Genomic DNA, 19,926 nt, shown 5'->3' with positions numbered 1-19,926 from the left:
GTGAATGGTGTAGATCTTACGGTCTCCAACTGAATCCAAGGAAGTCGCAAGTAGCTGTTTTTGGCAGTCCTAAGCTTCTGTCGAGGGTCAAAGACAAAATCCTATCTCCAATCATGCTTGATGGCCACACACTACCGCTGCAAGAAACTGTTAGAAATCTTGGACTACTTCTGGATGCTTCCTTATCCTGGGTACCTCAGGTTGCAGAAATGAGTCGTAAGATGTATGCCATCATTGGTTTTTTAAGGCGATGGAAAAATCTACTACCCATCAAGGCTAAGATCAGCTTAGCCAATGCATTTCTTTTTCCAATATTAGATTATGCCGACGCCTGCTACATTGATTTAACTGAAGACCTTCTGAATAAATTAGAACGGCTGCAAAATTTGGCCATTAGATTCATATTTGGCCTGCGTAAGTATGATCACGTTTCGCAGTATCGGTCTCAGTTAAAGTGGCTGCCAATCAGGCTTCGAAGAAACTTGCACGCCTTATCTCTTCTCTATGCTATATTATATGTTGAGCATACACCACCTTACCTTAAAGAACGCTTCAAATTTCTTGGGTTTGATAGCACACACAACCTGCGTTCTAGTGAGGACAACAAACTTGTCACACCCTGCAGTCGGACACAAACCTACAGCAACTCTTTCACCGTGAAAACCGTCAAACTCTGGAATGCACTACCCACTGATATACGGCAGTCTAAATCCTTGGCAATATTTAAGCATCGTTTGAGAAACTATTACCTATCCATATCTAAATAATGTATGCAAGTATGTAATAATATGTAGTTTATATTTATGTATATATGTATGTATATTTTGATATATATTATATTTCTATGTATGTATTATTGGTATGTAGTTATGTGTAGTTTATTACTATACCTTATTATAAATATTATTATATTGTACTTTTCCTCATTTTTTCATATATTTTTCTTCACTTACCTGTTTTCGTTCTAAGCTCCTATCACCAAAGGTTGTCTGTGAGAGATCGCTATAAGCGATAAGACCGCCTTTGCGCACCATGTACTTATTTTATGTTTTATATTTCCCCTTTTTTTTCCATGTGTTGTGCAATAAAGCATTTTAAATAAATAAATAAACAATAACAGGTACGGCAGATGTCTGTCTGGCTGGCCCCTGCATCAACTACGAGAGCAGTAGACTTTCCATTAGCGAAAGCTGCTAATACTGCATTTTTAACGAGAAAGAATGCCGGAGCTTGGTACTTTTCAAACAGGAGCTCCGCTAGCTTCTCTCGAGCAGGCCTAGTGGTCCATACAGCCTCTGTGAACAGAGCTGGGTGGTGCTCTGATGGGGATCTTATAACCTGTAAATGGGTTTCATAAACTAAGCATTTATTTGCATACAACAACAACAACAGCCTGTAAATTCCCACTGCTGGGCTAAAGGTCTCTTCTCCCTTTGAGGAGAAGGTGTGGAACATATTCCACCACGCTGTTCCAATGCGGGTTGGTGGAATACACATGTGGTAGAATTTATATGAAATTTTATCTGGTGATGTTTAAATTGATTGTGAATGGTTTAAAAATTAAAATAAGGCGTAAGTTTTCTTGTATTCAAGTTGTCATATCGTTACAGTCATAGAACAAATCCGGTTCTGTAATTGTTTTTTTTTTTTTTTATATCAAGTAATGAAATGTCCAACAGCCTCTAATTTTGACCAATGCCTCACTTCAGTGATGTTTGTTGGATTTATATACACTGTTTAATCATTAATTTCTCGAAACTATTTACTTTTTAATTAAATAATTAGTGTAAAAAGTAAAAGGTATACAATAATCATCTGAAAAAAGTTTATTATAAATTCTATAAAATTAATTTACGTTTATTTTTTTAACGCACAGCATATTAAACATCATGTTATTTCATAATTATAATTAATTTATAAACAAATGATAAATCATTACATAACTGTTATTGTTCTACGTTTGTAATGATATATTGTCCATTTATATTATAGCTTGTTTTAATAACATATTTGATGTTGATTATGTTGTACATAATATCTTAACTAGAATAATTTAACAGGACTAAATTAATATTTTTTTATTTGTAGAATTAAACAACATGAGGCAGATAAATAATAAAATTATATATAAATAGGCATAGAACTAGCAGCTACAGCCTTTTCTTATCTGTTTCTTAATGGATTTTTTAATTTTTGTACTACAAAATAATGGCTAAATTGAATAGCTTTACAGGTTACAATAAAAAAAAAGTAAATGAGTGTAAATATAAAATTTTGTTCGAAATATGATTTTCAAAAACATTAACTGTAAAAGTAATGTAAATGCTCTTATTTAAGGTTTCACCCGAGTTTAATATTATATAAAAAGGTTTTATATTGTTATGAATTTTAATAATTGCATTGATATTGTCAGAACTATTGTAGTTTGAGAATATGCATCTAATGTCAGGTCATAAAAGGAATCCCGCTTGATGTTAGTCCTGTTAAATATTTATAAGTTATGTACGTCAAAATCAGACTATGAAACTTATTGTTAATTAAAAGTGTTGCACGGTTAGATTAGACACTTTCTATTTATTATTTTATTTACTTAAGATAACTTTGCCCTATTGATTGTTAAATCTCATTTTATAAGCCAATTCGTAGAGGCAGTGTTGGTCTCAGTATATAATTTGTTATAATTGTAAGCATTTTAAATACATCACAAGTGTACGGCTCAATTGAGAGCGAGATTATCAATTTGTATATTTATTTTTAAAATTAATGTTTTGTTCATTTGGTCTTTTTTCGTCTATTTTGAAATTGTTGCATTTTCGCTCTTCAATACCACAAGTTGCGAGATCTTATGAATGGTAACAGTATTATATACCGATCCGATGTTACAGTGCCTTTGCCTAATATTTAATAAAATTTAAGCAATATAAATTTTGTTTTATTTATTTTATTATATTAATTAAGAACAGGTAGTAGAGTACAATATAGCTGACCTATTATTATATAGTACATATATTGTATTTTTTTTTCTTTGATAGAAAAAACTATAGTGTGCTAGAGTTAATTTCAAGTAATTAAAAAGCATAAATACTTATAACTATTTATTAATCACTCACAATCATTCATACGTGTATTTTACAATTAAAAGTCGTAATACAAAACAAATAAATTGATCTGACGGAAATATTTACTTGTATAAAAGTAGAAGTTGTATTCACAGACCTAAAAATGTATCCAAGTCCATATTTGTTATTTATCTTATATATTTATTTAATCAATATGTTTCTAGGGACATTTTCTCTCCAGCTGTCCCTTGCCGCCCTCGTCGTACTCCTGCGAAGATATCCACATCTGTTGGAAGGAACCGATCGAAGCGAGGATCGATCCACCTGTTGATATGAAAAGTATTTTCATTATTTACATACCATATAATACTACATATCAAAAAATATATATACTTCACTCAAGTAGGCTTTTACAAGCACCTTAGAACAGGCTATTTTACTGGTTTTTAGATAGATAGATTTTTTTATTTCTTGTACATATTTGCCGAAAAAATATCATATTAAAAATTCTATATTTAAATAACGAGCGAAAACGCTACTCGGACAATATGGCGCTGCAATGGGGTCGATGACGTCACTTTGCTATATTTTAATCTGTTGCCTTGCTTTTCTACTATATGTACATATAGTAGAAAAGCAAGGTTTACAACAAAGTGACGTCATCATAAACCCGGCCAATGAGGAGCGTTTCGTGTCACGTGACAAACGTTTGAAAGAATTCATTTTTATTTATTAATTTTTGAATATATTTATTAATAAATACCCATTTTTAAACACATAATATACACTGATTACAATAATTCACAATTAATTTTCCGCATCGTCAAATAGCCTATTGTCATCTAACAAGAAAGAAAGAAAGAAAGAATTTTTATTTGTAAGCATCGTTTTGATACATCAGTGACATAAACAATACAACAAAAAAGAAACAAAAGCTTAAAATAACAATACAATTAAATAATATCTAAGAAAGATTTTAAAAAGAGGCATAAATAAAAACAAAATGCTGCCTACATAGCAGTACGATGCCACAAAAAGGAAAATCACTCAGCATTTGCTGTCGTCCTAGGAATTTCACACACAGAAAAAAAGAATAACAATAAAAAAAAATTAACGATTTAAATTATATAGTTTTTTTTCCTATACTTAAATTAAAATACGATTCATACTATGTGTGAAATTCGCAAAGACGGTAGCACTGATTATCAGTGATCACCTCATATCGAGTGAAGCTAGCACCGGGCAGGGCGCGGCACGTACCGATCCAGGCGGCGAAGCGGCGCTCGGCGGGCGCGGGCGGCGCGGCGACCTTGAGGCGGTGCGCGGAGGGCGCGCGGCCGGCCAGCTCCTTGGCGAGGCGCTCCAGCCAGCCCGTGGCGCACGCGCCGCCGCCGCACGCCACCACGGCGCCCCACAGCGCCGCGCGCGCGTCCGCGTCGCACGCGCCCGCCGCCGCGCACACTGCGCGCGCACAATACTCGAACACGTGGTATACAGAACGTCACGGACACGCGACATTATAATGACATATGTATAGTACGACACAACTTAGATGTCGCATCGGAAAATGCAACGGAATGAAAATAAAACCGATTACTGCCGATTTACACGACCAATAGAAGTAGCTCCCTATCACGCCGTTCGACGCTATTCGTCGCTATAGATTCACGCGTCAGAGAAAGCGAGTGCATGTAAATCGACGCGTTAAATTGACGAATATATTAGGTCATGTGATATGACAAGTTATTACGTTTGTGTAAGGATCATATTCGCATGAGAAATAAATATTGATAATTTGGGATAGCGTACTGAGTTCGGATGTGATCGGTTTTACGAATTTTGCCGATGCGACATCTAAGTTGTGTCGTACTGTACCTATTCAAGATATTCTAATATTATTATTATTATTTTTTTTTTTTTTTTGTCTCAACTGAAACATTTTTGCCCAGCGGTGATAACAGCTGTAACGGCTTATTATATAGGGAATATAGAGGGCGCCTCTGTATACTCACTTGTGCACAAGATGTATCCTGTGCAATTTACTCGTCCAATATTTGATAATTTTTATCTCGCTACCATTACTAGAAATTAACAAAATATTTATCATCCTAATATTTTATAAGTTGCACATGGACAGACCTAAATGCGGAGCCCCGAGGCTCTGCTCGAACAGGCACTCGGACAGCTTGAAGCGTTCGGGACCGAAGTCCTGGTGGTATCCGCCGGGGAACTCGTAGTGCAGGCCGGGGACTGACGCCGCCGACCGATCGTCGTACGCCGTCTCTGAGACCTGTGTATAAATATATAAAATAAATATGAGACTACATCACATACATTACTCTGATCCCAATGTAAGTAGCTGAAGCACTTGTGTTATGGTAATCAGAAGTAACGACGGTACCACATACACCCAGACCCAAGACAACATAGAAAACTAATGGTAATCTACATTGACTCGGCCGGGAATCGAACCCGGGACCTCAGGGTGGCGTACCCATGAAAACCGGTGTACACACCACTCGACCATGGAGGTCGTCAAATATATATAACCATTATATATAACCATTGTTATTTGCTATACACAAATGTTCACATCACTATTGGGTATCGATAAGATTATGCAGACTTAATCAACAAATGAAATATCATAATAATCCAAGTTATTTTTCCCTAAAAGTTATGAATATCAATGCAATATAAATACAAAAATCTATTTATTAATGAAAATATAATGACAATCCACTCTGTTTGTCTGTCTGTTGTGTAGGCAGAATTACATTTAAAGTTACTAATTGCATCTTTTAATTTGCGAGGAAACAATATTTGAAAGCATCGGTTTTGTCAAGTATTGTATCGATACCAAATGCAAGAGCCAGCTATAACAAAAATAACAGTATATACAGTCCTTCAGTGTGGTTCATACCCTTAAAAAACTAAACGAAGCAACTTTCAACATCTAGTTCTTAATTTATATATTATTAAATTGTATTTTCTTGTAAAATAATAAACAAATTGATTATCCTGATGGAGTATATCTGCCTTAACATATATATATAAAAGTATATGTTACATGAGCAACGCAGTGTACAAAGTCTTCATACTGCCGTTTCAGCATGTACTGCTGCCATGTGTGCGTGAGGCCAGCTGGTAACGTCTTCAGTGTGTACCGAGCTCTCTCCCTCTCACGGATCACCTCTTTGCTCTGGAAATTAAATTCAGTACATTAATATTGAAACTCGCTAAACCCAGTAAACATTGTCCTGTCTGTGTGTTATATACCAAATCAATTGAACATAAAGCAATTGATGTAGCATCATTTGCAATAAAATCGTCATTACCAAAACTTCCAAAATTGATGGTTGGTCATACTTTTTACATAATCTATTTAAAAGTATGTGGTTTCCGCAAATAGAAGACCCTGAATGTGCTATTTAAAACCATACTGAGGGCTGATATAATTAATTTTATATATATTAAATATTTATGGATCAGATATAATAATAGTATTGATGGTAATATATTTTTGTTGAATACACAAACATATACTATATATAGTTCCACAATCTCTCCAATGAAACATACCTGTATGCTGTAAATAGGTAACATCTGTATGTGCATATTGTTCAGCATGTGTTTTGCTTGAGCCACGAGGTGGTCACCACCGACTGGAGACCTTACTGCTGCACTAACTAGAGCATATCTGAAAAATAGATACATTATTTTGTTAATAACTTAAAAATGGTCAACTTGCCAATATCACAACCATTTTTATGACTAGATTTAAGTTGTGGTATTCAATATTACTTTTATTATTTACATACCCATCAATAACAGGTACGGCAGATGTCTGACTGGCCCCTGCATCAACCACAAGAGCAGTGGACTTTCCATTAGCGAAAGCTGCTAATACTGCATTTTTAACGAGAAAGAATGCCGGTGCTTGGTACTTTTCAAACAGGAGCTCCGCTAGCTTCTCTCGAGCGGGCCTAGTGGTCCATACAGCCTCTGTGAACAGAGCTGGGTGGTGCTCTGATGGGGATCTTATAACCTGTAAATAGGTTTCATAAACTTACTGTGTTTTTTGCATGTAAACTCGTAGTTTTTAATAATTCATTTTTGTTAACATAGAGATAAAACAATTATTACAATTTGCATCTTGTGACATCAAAGTTTTTAATTAAGCAATTATAATGTAATTATAATAATGGTATGTACAGTAGAACCTCAGTTGTCCAAACTAAATGTTGCCAATGCTAGTTTAGGTAATCTAAATGTTGGTGGTCAAGATCAAACAACAACACCTTCACACATAAAAACTGTACAGTACATATTAAAATATATGAAATTGCAATATAAAACATCTAAAATAATACAATATAAAGTATTTTTTTTTATAAAATAGTCAATTCTTTATTGAGAAATGGCTACAATGCACTATCGTTCAGATGAAGGAGGTTCTACTGTACTATAATATAATTATTAGTTATTCAAATTGTTAATTGATGATTATAATTATATTACATCTAGTCTATTTAGATTTAAAATGTGAAATCTTTATCATCAGTAAATAATCTCTCATCTATAATAAACCTAGTATTACATACTGTATGTTTTGATAATTTAATACCTTAGAGTAACAATAATCCAGCATTTTCTCAAAGAGATCCCAGTTTTCAATCTGTCCGTCTTTCATATAGGTCTGCACTTCCATTCCGGGACGTGGCACATGGAGCTCTGTCACGTCAATGTAGTAACGTAACTCGTCTTTCTTTGTATCTGATAATAAAAACAAAGCACAAGTCAGTAATTTTTTCTCCCAGACTAAACATACTGTGTTTTTAATCTATATTTTTTAAAAAGATAGTAAGATGTCATAACTTTACTAAGAAATTACCAACATTCCTATTTAATATTCCTTTTAAGCTTATCACACATTGAGTGGGGATGACATTAACCCAAGGGTTTAGGTTGCAACCTGCATTTACGGGTTGCATTAAAATAATGTTATTGCAACCCGTAAACTATTTCGATATATACGTTTCGAAATCTCTAAACACAATATTCACATTAGTCTTGTGTTTAGTGGTGAATAAAGAATAATTTATTATAATCTGCACAAAATAATGAATAATAAATTTATTTCTATATATCCTCCTTGTTTGAGACCTGTGTCTCATAAAACGAGAGTCTAATTTCACCATTGATCGAACTTCTTGGTAATTCACAAATACGATAACTTGTGAAATATCGTATTTTCTACTTACTGCTTTGAGTAACATTTCCATCTGGAACCTTCTCTTCTGCTTCTGGAATATGTGTTGCAGGTCCAACGCCTATAACTGCTGGGATATCAGCTTTCGGAGTATCTTCTTGGGCATAACCAACTCGCAAAGAATGGTGCCCGGGATCGAAAACTAGCGCACCTATTTCATCTCCCCCGTATAACATACCGTTCGGTCCACTCATTTTCACTTTTTACTCACAACATAAATTAATATTTATGTTTTGTTTGATAAAAGCGGCGCGAGTCTAGTGTATATAAACTAGGAAAACGAGTTAGTTTATTTTTTCGATGACATTTATTGTTATGGCAGTGAGTGGTGACAGATTAAATTTAATTGCGTTCAAACAAGCGTTGATTTTGCGATATTAATAAAAATTAGTTATAATATTCCATAAAAATGAATTTTCGAATAAGAAGCTTCTAATTTTTATTTCTAAATTCATCAACATCAAGAAATAATTAACGTCGACGGTCGAAACGATTGTTTGAAACATAGATAATATATGATTTTTAGTGGCAACATTTACGTTACAAATATGCGTATGATATTTAAAAGGTATTTAAAATTCTCATTAGTATTAATATTCATGGCAGTTGAAGTAGTAAGAAGAAGAAATATGTCAACATTATAAGCAGTTACATAAACTGCTTTTGTTGCTTTTATTAAATACAACAAAGACATTATTTTCTATCGTTACAAAACTAATAAAACTACAAAATGATTTGACAACACAAATATTTATTATAACACAAATATGTGACATCAATGTTCTACACACAACACATATTATCGTTTCTGTAAATAATTAATACATCTAAACACATAAATCTACGCTACAATCCTTATTAATAAATTTCGATTTAATATATAAGTATCACAATAATCTAAAACAAAATTAACTAAATCTGATCAAAGATTCACCACAGACAATAAACACTTATTATTAGGTAAGGGTATAGAAAATAGATCAAAATAGACGTAAATGTGGCTGCAACTTTAGATTCCAAGCTTTAAATTAATATACGAAACCCGTTCAATTATAATTTGTTTAGATAGAAATTTTTGGTGATAGTATAAAATCAGTATTGAAAATATAAAAGATATGATTTTGTACCTGTTAGAGAATACTCATAGGAACTATAATAAGGCTCCCGAGTACCGATAGTATAAAAAATACGATAAGAAAGTACAATTTTATAAAACAAGGTACCTGTTATACAATATACTTAAATGCTAAGTACACCGATTCTAATGTCTACTATACATCAAATATTTTATTTAATATCATAGAAACAATAACAGGGTGTGTCTATATTTAAAATATATCAGGTGTTTTTTTCTTACGCCGACTGACAGACAGATGCAACCTTAGCGCCTAAGTGAAGAAGAAACTATTAATAAGTTTTTAAATCCTTACTTCAGTCACAAGTAATGACCTTTCATATCAGTCTTAAAAGCAATTCCGAGGCCTCAAATAGTTTAGACTACATTTATTTTTAGATCTTACGGCACTCATTTTACATTCTTATGCAAATACCACACTTCCGATTGACATCTTATCCTACATTGTCAAATTTTTTTGTATGTATACGTATCATGTTGTAAATCATACATTTCATCGTATACATACAATGTACATGTAATGTACGTTATAAAATACATAAAAACTACAGGTAAAATTATAAGAACAAATCTATGTTTTTTTTAATTTTAAAAGAAAAAGTTTTTATATTTTCATTCTTTAGATCTACATTCAATAAAAGATTCTTATGGAAATGTTTATGTTTATATGAGGCCTGCTTTCAAAGTGTAAACTTTTCTCTTTTATTTTGACTAAACATTTAATTTAAAAAGTTAAAACATAGACAATATATGGCAAAGGGTTTGTTTATAAATAAAGTGTTATGTAGAGCTCACATACATTATTGAAAAAATCTTAACTAATAATCAAAGCAAATTAGACTAATACAAAATGCGCTTCAACTTACTTATTTTGGAAAAATAATCGATAAGAGTAAATTAGGTCTTGTTATATTTTAAATAAATTAAAAAAAAATTAAATATTTTTGGTACGATTAACTTCTAATGAGTGTAATAAAAAAAATATACATATAAATCAAACCCTTCACTAATTGACATTCATTTATAATTTAAAAAGTAACATTGATAATAAAAATCACATTGTTTCTGAATATATTAAAACTCGTCATTTCATTTTGTTTGATTTAAGATGATTTGCTTTTTAAGACCTTCCCCCAGAAGGATGTCTTGTTGGATTTGAGATGATTTACTCTTTGAGACCTTGCATGAAGATGTAACACTGATTGGGAAGTCTTATTTAAAAAAAAAAACATATAATAGAACGGTATAGAAGTTCTAATTAAATAACGTCTACAAATAAACAGTTCCCACCTGGGTATGAATCTGACTTAAACGGAGGAAGATTTGATTTGATTGGCTTATAATAGACAAATTATTGTATTAGTAGCCTTCGGCATTACCCGCACGTAATTTATAAAACACAAACTTCCAACCCCGTTGTAACCCCTGAGGGTGGAGTTTCGTATAAACCGTTCTTAGTGTCAACCAATCTGTCAAATTTCAAGAGTGTAGATCAATGATGTTCTAGTAAACAGATATGCTATTAACGCGCAAAAAGTGAAGACTAGAAAACGTCCCAATTGGGACGTTTGCCTTTAGTCGTTTTACGTAGTAATACGTTATAATACATCATAATTACGTAGTAATACGTTTTGCGTAATTAAAACATTTAGTTATGCATTATATTTACTTATTGTTTTTATCAAGCTATCCTTTTTACTTGTAACGAAATGTAAAAAAAACGGTCCCCGGCGCGGCACACTTTTTTCTGTTGTTTAGTATGGATATAACATATCTGTTTATTAGAATATCATTGGTGTAGATGCTATAGTTGCTGAGATTTGTGATAAATCAATGACAGTTGTTCGCTTTGCTATAAATAAACTTAATGCCTTAAAATACGTTTGTGTGAAGTCAATTTACAAATGTATTTACAGTAATACTATTATATATTTATAGGGTACAGTATAAATAAACTAATTTAATGAACACATCAACAGAAATTGCTTTTGTGCGGGCTATTAGTTAGTTGTGTTTAGTTAAATTAACTTAAAACTAATTTATAATTTTAGGCATTGATCGGGAGATTTGAGCCAATTTGAGGTTTTATTTACATTAGTTTATAATGTAATAAGCGTATTGATGGAGGCAATAAACATTAAACCTAACAAAAACTATAATAATTTATTATCAAATAAAATAACAAGTACTGAACTAAAATATATCAATTAATATAAATATTAAGTACTGACACTGTGAGCAAATGTATTAATAACTTAATTGAATGAGGGTTTTACTTAGGAAATATATAAAATAATATCATACTACTCGTATTAAAAAACAATCTTGAACACACTTGTGTATACAAGTGGATACAAGAAAAGATGCAAATTGACTAGCGTACGTATGACCGTAGCCTAACATACGATCGTGTTTGGTTACCTTAATACATATTTTTATGCATATAGGCATAGATAAATAAAATAGGAGGTTATGGTGTACGTTTGTCGGCATAGTTTTGAAATTAAAAAAAAAAAATCGCCATTAATTTACATAGACATAAAGAATGGACTAAGAAATAGAAAGAGTAAGAATATTGACCACATATTATCTCCATTAAGACAAGATATATGCCCTAGTCCGTGAAACAAAAATAAAAAAAACGTCTGTCATCGAATCGACGCGATGTCATTGGTTGACAGATTGAATAGTCTATGGTAATCATTATGGATTTTCGAAAAAAATTTAATGTCAACGAAGCCGTTATCAGAACTGCAGGTAAAATTAACGTGATAATTATAGTTAAGTGGAACGACTTGTATTATAAATAAACACATATATAGTTATTAATTATTTCTTTAATTGTAATAGACTGAGAGACTTAAAATAATGAAAGCATTAAAAATTTGAAATCTACTACTTTTCATCTGATTATTTTCAATCAGAAAGGTCACCGTATATACAGTTTATCTGCGATAGATAACAATATAGCGAAAAATAATACGTTAAATTGCAATCATATTTCACGGTTCGCAATATTTCGACAGTTTACAATCTGACGAGATATATTGTAATCTAACGAATTTTGCAATCTCACGGTATACTGCACAGAGCTGTTGAAGTCTAGGGCACCATCTAACCTACAGTAGGTCTTATAAATCGCACGATTTCTTTTAAACGTCAGATGTGATCGTATATAATTGACAGCTAGATATGAATCTAAGTCCATTCTACAGTCTATGGTCATAACACACACATATATATTTACATCTATGCTAAATTAGGCCATTGTATTAATATGTATCGAAAAATTGCTACAACTGTTATTCACTACATATATAAATTGTTTCAGAAAGAACGAAAAATATATTTTACACAATACGATGTACATAAAACACGTTAATTTTAACATTTATTTTAAAGTCTAATTAAGGTATAGATAAAAAGTGTGCCAAAAATAGTCATCTTGTGTCTTAACATCTAACAAGGATCTTTTCCACCACTAGTTATAATTCTAAAATTGATTTAATTTGAAAAAAGAATAACAGCAGTGATTGAAGGGGAAGTACCAATTTGAAAATTTAAAAGTAACAGCGATTTGTATTTTTTGTGCCTGATTATTTTTATAAATTAATTTTACTTTTAAGTATCTACTTTACTTATTAGACCTATGTTGATCGCAAAAGAAGGTTAATTATATCAAAATCAAATACATACCACAGCTAATGGAGAAACAATTTTTTTTCAGGTACGAATATGATCAAGTCCATGGTCATGTTATTTTTTTTAATTTAATGAATATAATTTAATTTGTATTTTGTTTTGGCGTTTCTTAGAACTAAAAACTAATGAATGAAGGTATTGTTCCAGAGGCAGAGGCTTAAACTCTGAACCAATATGTTCTCAATATAGATATGAAACTATATATTAATTTAAGTGAAGAAAAAGATCCAATCACCTCCAAATACTTTCTCTCGACACCATTTTTGAAAAGGAGCAAGACTTCCTTAGTTACGTACCTCGTGGGTACGTCCCGTTTTCCTCAGAATTGTAAACCTCCCAGAGGCTTTCTTCCCTATTTACTGTACTTGGCACCCGACATTGATAGCGCTGAAAAGCGGTGCAACCCCTAACCCACCATCGCCATCCGTGACCCCCGCCAGGTACGTGACCCCCGTGCAGTCAGCGCATGTACAGCTGTCAGTCAGTGTGCAGAGCCCTCGCGCTGTCGCTATTGCCTCCCATTTGATCTGTTCGTCGAGACTACCGCTCCGATTTAGAAGATTCTGGAGAACATATTACTATTTTAGCTTAATGTCTTATAAGATTCTAATCACACAACAACAACATCAACAACAGCCTGTAAATTCCCACTGCTGTGCTAAAGACCTCCTCTCCCTTTGAGGAGAAGGTTTGGAACATATTCGACCACGCTGTTCCAATGCGGGTTGGTGGAATACACATGTGGCAGAATTTCTATGAAATTTGTCACATGCAGGTTTCCTCACGATGTTTTCCTTCACCGCTGAGCACGAGATGAATTATAAAGACAAATTAAGCACATGAATCAGCGGTGCCTGCCTGGGTCTGTACCCGCAATCATCGGTTAAGATGCACGCTTTCTAACCACTGGGCCATCTCGACTCTAAAAATCTAATTAGTTTCTTCTGTACAGAAGTAGGAATTGGGTCTAATTATACTATTTGGACATCGTCCAATTATTTCTTAGAAAGTTCTAGAAGGCACACAATCGTTATATAGGCATCTAAGTTTTATTAATTGCTATTGGAATAATGATACACCAATATTGTAGAATGATTTTCTTATAAATTACGATATGATCAAAAGTTACTTAAATTAAGAAAACACCAAATTCATTCGAAGCGTGATGAGATCGATAAACTAATAAGTAACTAGTAGTCACCCGCGGTTTTGCTTGCGTTTAACGTTATTGGTTGTCATGTGTTAGGCATAAAGCCACCGATACACTTTGCCTTACTTGCCATTTAAACTAGACCTCAGCAATACAATGTATTGGGGTATAATTGGTGCTGTAAAAGGCTCTGGATATACGGTTCTGAAATATTGTATACATAACAACAATTGTAGGTCAAGCTCTGTGGTTCCTATTTAAGTTAAAACCGAAAAGGCAAGTTTCACAAGCTGATGGAATATAGGTAATAGTAGAGTACAAGTAGCAAGTGTGTGTCCACTTCCGTTTGGGCAGCTACAGAATAGTTAGTGAACGTTGGTAGAAAGTCTCACAGCATATGAGCATAGCAAGTAATAGTCGTAAACAGTTTGACTATATGTCAATTTCTTACAGTGTGGATTACATTTTCAGTACAGTCAGAGTAAGAAAACCTTCGTCAGTTTTCAAATTCATTCCTTTGTCAAATCTTTAATTCTTAGTACCTTTTGAATCTGAACATCAAATAATTGCGACGCAATATGTCATTCTCGATCGGTAAAGCAGATTATCGCTCATACTGAGCACACCAAAATGGATCTTAAGGTGACGAACCTTTTCTTACCCCGACTGTACATTACATAACCGATTTTCAGTTACGGTAGCCCGTCTTATAACAAACAACAACTGTACAAAGCACAGGTACACTGTGTTTCCTCACACATAATCCAATATGACACCAATACGACACATTTGAGTTCAGGCTCACAACCAAAGCACGGAAGTGTCAAAACTAGGGGCTTTCTTTACAGAAAAACCCAATGACAATAACGATCCAGAGTTGACACCTGGTAGACCGATGAGTCAGTCAGGGTATATAATTAAAACATTAAAGAAATGGGGTTATAAAAGACCAAAATCTTTCTTAAATTTTCGTCTAAAAGTTTTATTGCCATTATGACAGTTTGAAGAATTTTTTTTTATAGTGTAGATTGGTGGACGAGCATATGGGCCACCTGATGGTAAGTGGTCACTATCACCCATAGACAATGACGCTGTAAGTAATATTAACTATTCCCAACATCGTCAATGTGCCACCAACCTTGGGAACTAAGATGTTATATCCCTTGTGCCTGTAGTTGCACTGGCTCACTCCAAGAAAAAGTTATTTCCCGCACTTTAAATCTGTTAAAAATTAACCTAATTTCATTTTAACCGGCGATGTAGAAAATTAATCCGTCTCATCACTTTAAACTGTAATTAAACTTACTTCAGATGCAAATCTCTGTGAAGTCTAACTCTCAAACGTTTTAACAACTTTGCGTATACAGCTACATATATTTTTGTGTAGTTACTGGAAAACTACTGGCGTATTACTGGGTCGATTGTGAGTCGACATGGTACCACTGTACCATGTCGACTCACATTTACACACACACTCATTTAGAACGCGTGCATTTTAACCTATGATTGCGGGTTCAAACCCAGGCAAGCACCGTTGAATATTCATGTGCTTAATTTGTATTTATAATTCATCTTGTGCTCGGCGGTGAAAGAAAACATCGTGAGGAAATCTGAATTTGTCTAATTTCATAGAATTTCTGCCATTTCTGTTTGACGACCTCCATTGTCGAGTGGCGTGTACACCGGTTTTTATGGATACGCCACTCCGAGAACTTATACCTATTTCGGTTGGGCAACTTACCTCCATAACTTCGACATTGCTAGCTTGCCACATATCCAGGTCCGTCAGTTGTTGATCCTTCGATTTACTCTTCTTGGGTTTCTTCAACATCGAGCAGTACATTGAAACATCGTTGCTGGCGGTTATAGATGATTCGTCAAATTGCAACGAGTTCGCGTCATATGACGTCGACGCGTCGTCATCCAATGGCAGAGTCGTTTCCGCTTTGTCATATGACTGGTCATCCTCTTCGAGTGTCACCGTCGATGTTCCCGTCGATTGGTTTTGGAGATTTTCGTAAATTATCTAAAGTAAACGATTAAATAAGTGGCGGTTAAAACGGTCATGTTTTGGCTTATAGTTCATTGATTGCTTGGGTGTAAGAATTTGTCGTAATGATATCTGCATAATCTCTAGATGGCTTCTACTATATATATATATATATATATATATATATATATATATATATATATATATATATATATATATATATATATATATATATATATATATATGCGCTGCAATAGAGTGAAAGCAGTTCTAAGTATTCTCCATAATCTCTATAATAAATAGGAAAATGGAGATATTTTTTTAAAAGGCTGGTTTACGTCGAAATCCGAAATAATTGACCGATGCTAGCTAATGAAGCTAAAGGGGACAAATTAGCTTTCGGTATTTAATAGACTCGATACCGTATAGCTTAAAATACTGCCCAGACAAACTATGGTCTGGTTAGTGTCACTGTAATTACTTTGTCAACAATAATCTGTTTTCCCATATAAATTCACAGAATACACTGCAATGGAAGAGCTGAGATGGCCTAGTGGTTAGAACGCGTGCATCTTAACCGATGATTGCGGGGTCAAGCCCAGGCAAGCACCGCTATATATATCTGCTTAATTTGTGTTTATAATTCATCTCGTGCTCAGCGGTGAAGGAAAACATCGTGAGGAAACTTGCATGTGTCTAATTTCATCGAAATTCAGCCACGTGTGCATTCCAACAACCTGCATTGGAACGGCGTTGTGGAATATGTTACAAACCCTCTCCTTAATGGAAGAGAAGGCCTTATCCCAGCAGTTGGATAATTACAGGGATGGGTCAATACATCTGAGATCTCACTGTAAGCAGCGCATTAAGTCTTCACTGACTCTAAGTGAGTTATAACTGGCTGGCTGGCTGCTGGCTTATTTTTTCGACTGTCAAATACGACTACATAAATAACATTGAGTGACATTATTAACAGCGATAATATTAAGTTATATATTACCCTTTGCTCTTCAATTTTGCTGCAGAGACTTGCCCGCCTCGATTCTTCATCACAGATAAACTAGAACAATACATTATAGATAAACTGTTTTGATGTGATGTGTGGGGTTCATAATATATTGGTGGACTTCCTGGAGCATTCCATAAGATGCCCATTGAGATAAACTAATTAAGTCACTACAAGTAATTGTACGTTGGTTACGAGAATTGATGATGTAGGGAACCCACTCGTCAGACATTGTACCACCAAGCAGCAATACTTCGTTGATGAATCAGAGTTCCAGTGTCATTACACTGTACAAGGGTCGTAATATCTTAGTTCCCAAGTTTGGTTGATTTTGGAGTGTGGAGACCACATTGAATTAGATGCCTAATTTGTCAGTCTCCGTAAATACTGTATAAAAAACCATGATGGAAATCATAGCATAACAAAAACCCTGGCTCTAGTTCATGCAAAAATAGTTAAAACGTTCTAACGCTGTCAATTCTTTACCAACAATAGGATCGCGTGGCTGTTATATATCCGTAATAACACCGGCTCGCTCGTTCACTATAATATATATCGCATTTATGTTTTTCGTATGTTCTATATTCAATCCTGATCCCATTAGCCACGACATTTTCCCTCCAAACACAAGCTATACATTTCATTGGAGAGGATAATAGGTATGTTACTAACTGTTGAAAATGTGAAGTTCATATGAAACTTTTAATTTAGATAAAGGAATTTGGATTTATTTGATAGGATCAATTTAAATATAAACTACCGACAGTTAGGAAATAAGGCGATAATATATTATAATATGTGTATAAAACGCAACAACGCAAAACATAAGCGCCTTATAAGCTTAAATAACTTGTATTCATAGACTACTGGCGCCCAACGTGGGACTGAGTATAACGATAATATTGTGAAAAAACAAAAAAAAATACAAATTACATACAGTTTCCTTGTCAATTGTTGGTATCCAGATACGTGCCATCTTATCCGATGTGAGCAAGGGGTTACCGGTGGAGCAAGATAGGGTTGCCATAATATAATTATTTATTAATGTTTATATATTTTAAAATAATTACTCACATCATCATCGTCGTCGTCGAGATTTAAAACGGAAAATATGTCCGCCGAAAAGAAGTCATCGTTTGACACGATTCCTTTGCTCGTTGATGGCACTGGTGAGTCCGGCGTGTTAACTATTAAAAAAGAATAATTTAAATTTCGAACGAATCATTGAAATTACTCTGTAAGTAAGTTTTAACAAAAGGTAAAGTCGAATTTTATTTTTTTATACGTTTTATAAGTACAATATTTCAATGTTACATATTCCAATTAAGTTTTTAATAACACGTTATACGCAAAGGTAAAATTTTGTACAGCCATCAGAATAATTAGTATGAAGCTGATTTAATTTAATTATTTTTTTGAATATTGTACGATTAACATTTTTAACTACTTATACCAAAAGATACATTAAAGAATCAAAATAACGTATCACCTTAAGTCAGCCTATGCACAAAATAGTTAAACACTCTAATCTAACAGTTTAATCAAAAGAAACAACTAACAAACAAGCGTTATTATTTGTGATATTATTATTATTTTAAATTGCCAATATAAAATTAATAATTGCGAATCAATACATTTTTTACAATGGCAACATTAACAAATATTTTGTAATATATAGGAAATATAATCATGTGTTTACCGTTATCGTTGCTGGGGCTGGTCTGGAGAAGATTTTCAGTTGAGGGCTGTTCGGTGTGGTCTCGACTTCGAGTCTTGAATATACCGAATTTCGTTGGAGCCATTTTCTTAACAATAAAAAACAAATAAATCTCTCTAAACTTAAAACATTACCTTACTTGGTGGTAGGGCTTTGTGCAAGTCTGGGTAGGTACCACCCACTCATCAGTTATTCTACAAACAACAGTGCTCAGTATTGTTGTGTTCCAGTTGGAAGGGTGAGTGAGCCAGTGTAACTACAGGCACAAGGGGCAAAACAACTTAGTTACCAAGGTCGGTAGCGCATTGACGATATAAGGAATAGTTAATATTTCTTACAGCGTCATAGTCTATGGGTATTGGTGACCACTTACCATCAGGTGGCCCATATACTCTTCGGACAACTTATACCATAAAAAAACAAATTAATAAAAACCTAAATAGTATATTAATGTATTATTAACATTATAAAATATTTGTGTTTATTATATAATTATTATATATAAACTCTTAAAGCAAGCTATGTTTAATAAGTAATACATTCAATAATTAAATAAATATATTTGTAAAACAGTCCAATATTCTAATAAAGTATTTCTATTGACTATTTCTTTACAATTAATTGCTAGACTTACCAGAAGCCTGTATGTTTGACTCCAAATCAATTTCGTTAATACGAGGTATTTTATCCTATAGACATTTTATTCACAATAATTGATCGTAGCTCCATAAGAATATAGGATAAACAAACAGCACTTAGTCTACATTTAATTTGTTCCCGTAACACTTCTAGATATATTCATAGAATATTAATTATAATAAACAATAATAACTATAATTCTATATTTATATTTTACTAATAAACCACCATGGCCATTTCTCAATAACACTGACTG

General features: G+C 33.4%; 2 protein-coding genes across 2 annotated transcripts; both read right to left on the bottom strand.

Moving 5' to 3' along the window:
- Nucleotides 1-3,082: 3,082 nt before the first annotated feature.
- Nucleotides 3,083-8,695, bottom strand: LOC124541179 (actin-like protein 6A). The gene is made up of 8 exons (XM_047119040.1): nucleotides 8,324-8,695; nucleotides 7,687-7,835; nucleotides 6,881-7,107; nucleotides 6,642-6,759; nucleotides 6,130-6,261; nucleotides 5,199-5,349; nucleotides 4,320-4,520; nucleotides 3,083-3,383 (listed from the first exon to the last, which is right to left on the bottom strand). The coding sequence occupies exons 1-8, from the start codon at nucleotides 8,523-8,525 to the stop codon at nucleotides 3,280-3,282; spliced, it is 1,284 nt and encodes a 427-aa protein (XP_046974996.1). The 5' UTR covers nucleotides 8,526-8,695; the 3' UTR covers nucleotides 3,083-3,279.
- A 4,533-nt stretch (nucleotides 8,696-13,228) lies between these two features.
- Nucleotides 13,229-19,926, bottom strand: LOC124541132. Its single transcript, XM_047118976.1, has 6 exons — nucleotides 19,666-19,926; nucleotides 19,014-19,119; nucleotides 18,389-18,501; nucleotides 17,309-17,368; nucleotides 16,060-16,344; nucleotides 13,229-13,731 (listed from the first exon to the last, which is right to left on the bottom strand). Exons 2-6 carry the CDS (start codon nucleotides 19,114-19,116, stop codon nucleotides 13,525-13,527), a joined length of 768 nt encoding a protein of 255 aa, XP_046974932.1. The 5' UTR covers nucleotides 19,117-19,119; nucleotides 19,666-19,926; the 3' UTR covers nucleotides 13,229-13,524.

The sequence above is a fragment of the Vanessa cardui genome, chromosome 27 (genome assembly GCF_905220365.1).
Source record: "Vanessa cardui chromosome 27, ilVanCard2.1, whole genome shotgun sequence".
In the NCBI taxonomy this organism is placed as follows: domain Eukaryota; kingdom Metazoa; phylum Arthropoda; class Insecta; order Lepidoptera; family Nymphalidae; genus Vanessa; species Vanessa cardui.
Note: the sequence above shows the minus strand (reverse complement) of the source record. Positions and strands in the feature narration are given on the sequence as shown.

Coding starts and splice junctions, on each gene's coding strand:
- LOC124541179 (XM_047119040.1), bottom strand. CDS start 8,525: ATGAGTGGACCGAACGGTATGTTATACGGGGGAGATGAAATAGGTGCG. Junction 6,760..6,880: donor GCCGTACCTGTTATTGATGG/GTATGTAAATAA, acceptor TCTATTTTTCAG/ATATGCTCTAGTTAGTGCAG. Junction 5,350..6,129: donor TTGTACACTGCGTTGCTCAT/GTAACATATACT, acceptor ATTTATACACAG/GTCTCAGAGACGGCGTACGA.
- LOC124541132 (XM_047118976.1), bottom strand. CDS start 19,116: ATGGCTCCAACGAAATTCGGTATATTCAAGACTCGAAGTCGAGACCAC. Junction 18,502..19,013: donor CAGCCCCAGCAACGATAACG/GTAAACACATGA, acceptor CTTTTTTAATAG/TTAACACGCCGGACTCACCA. Junction 13,732..16,059: donor GCAATGTCGAAGTTATGGAG/GTAAGTTGCCCA, acceptor TATGTTCTCCAG/AATCTTCTAAATCGGAGCGG.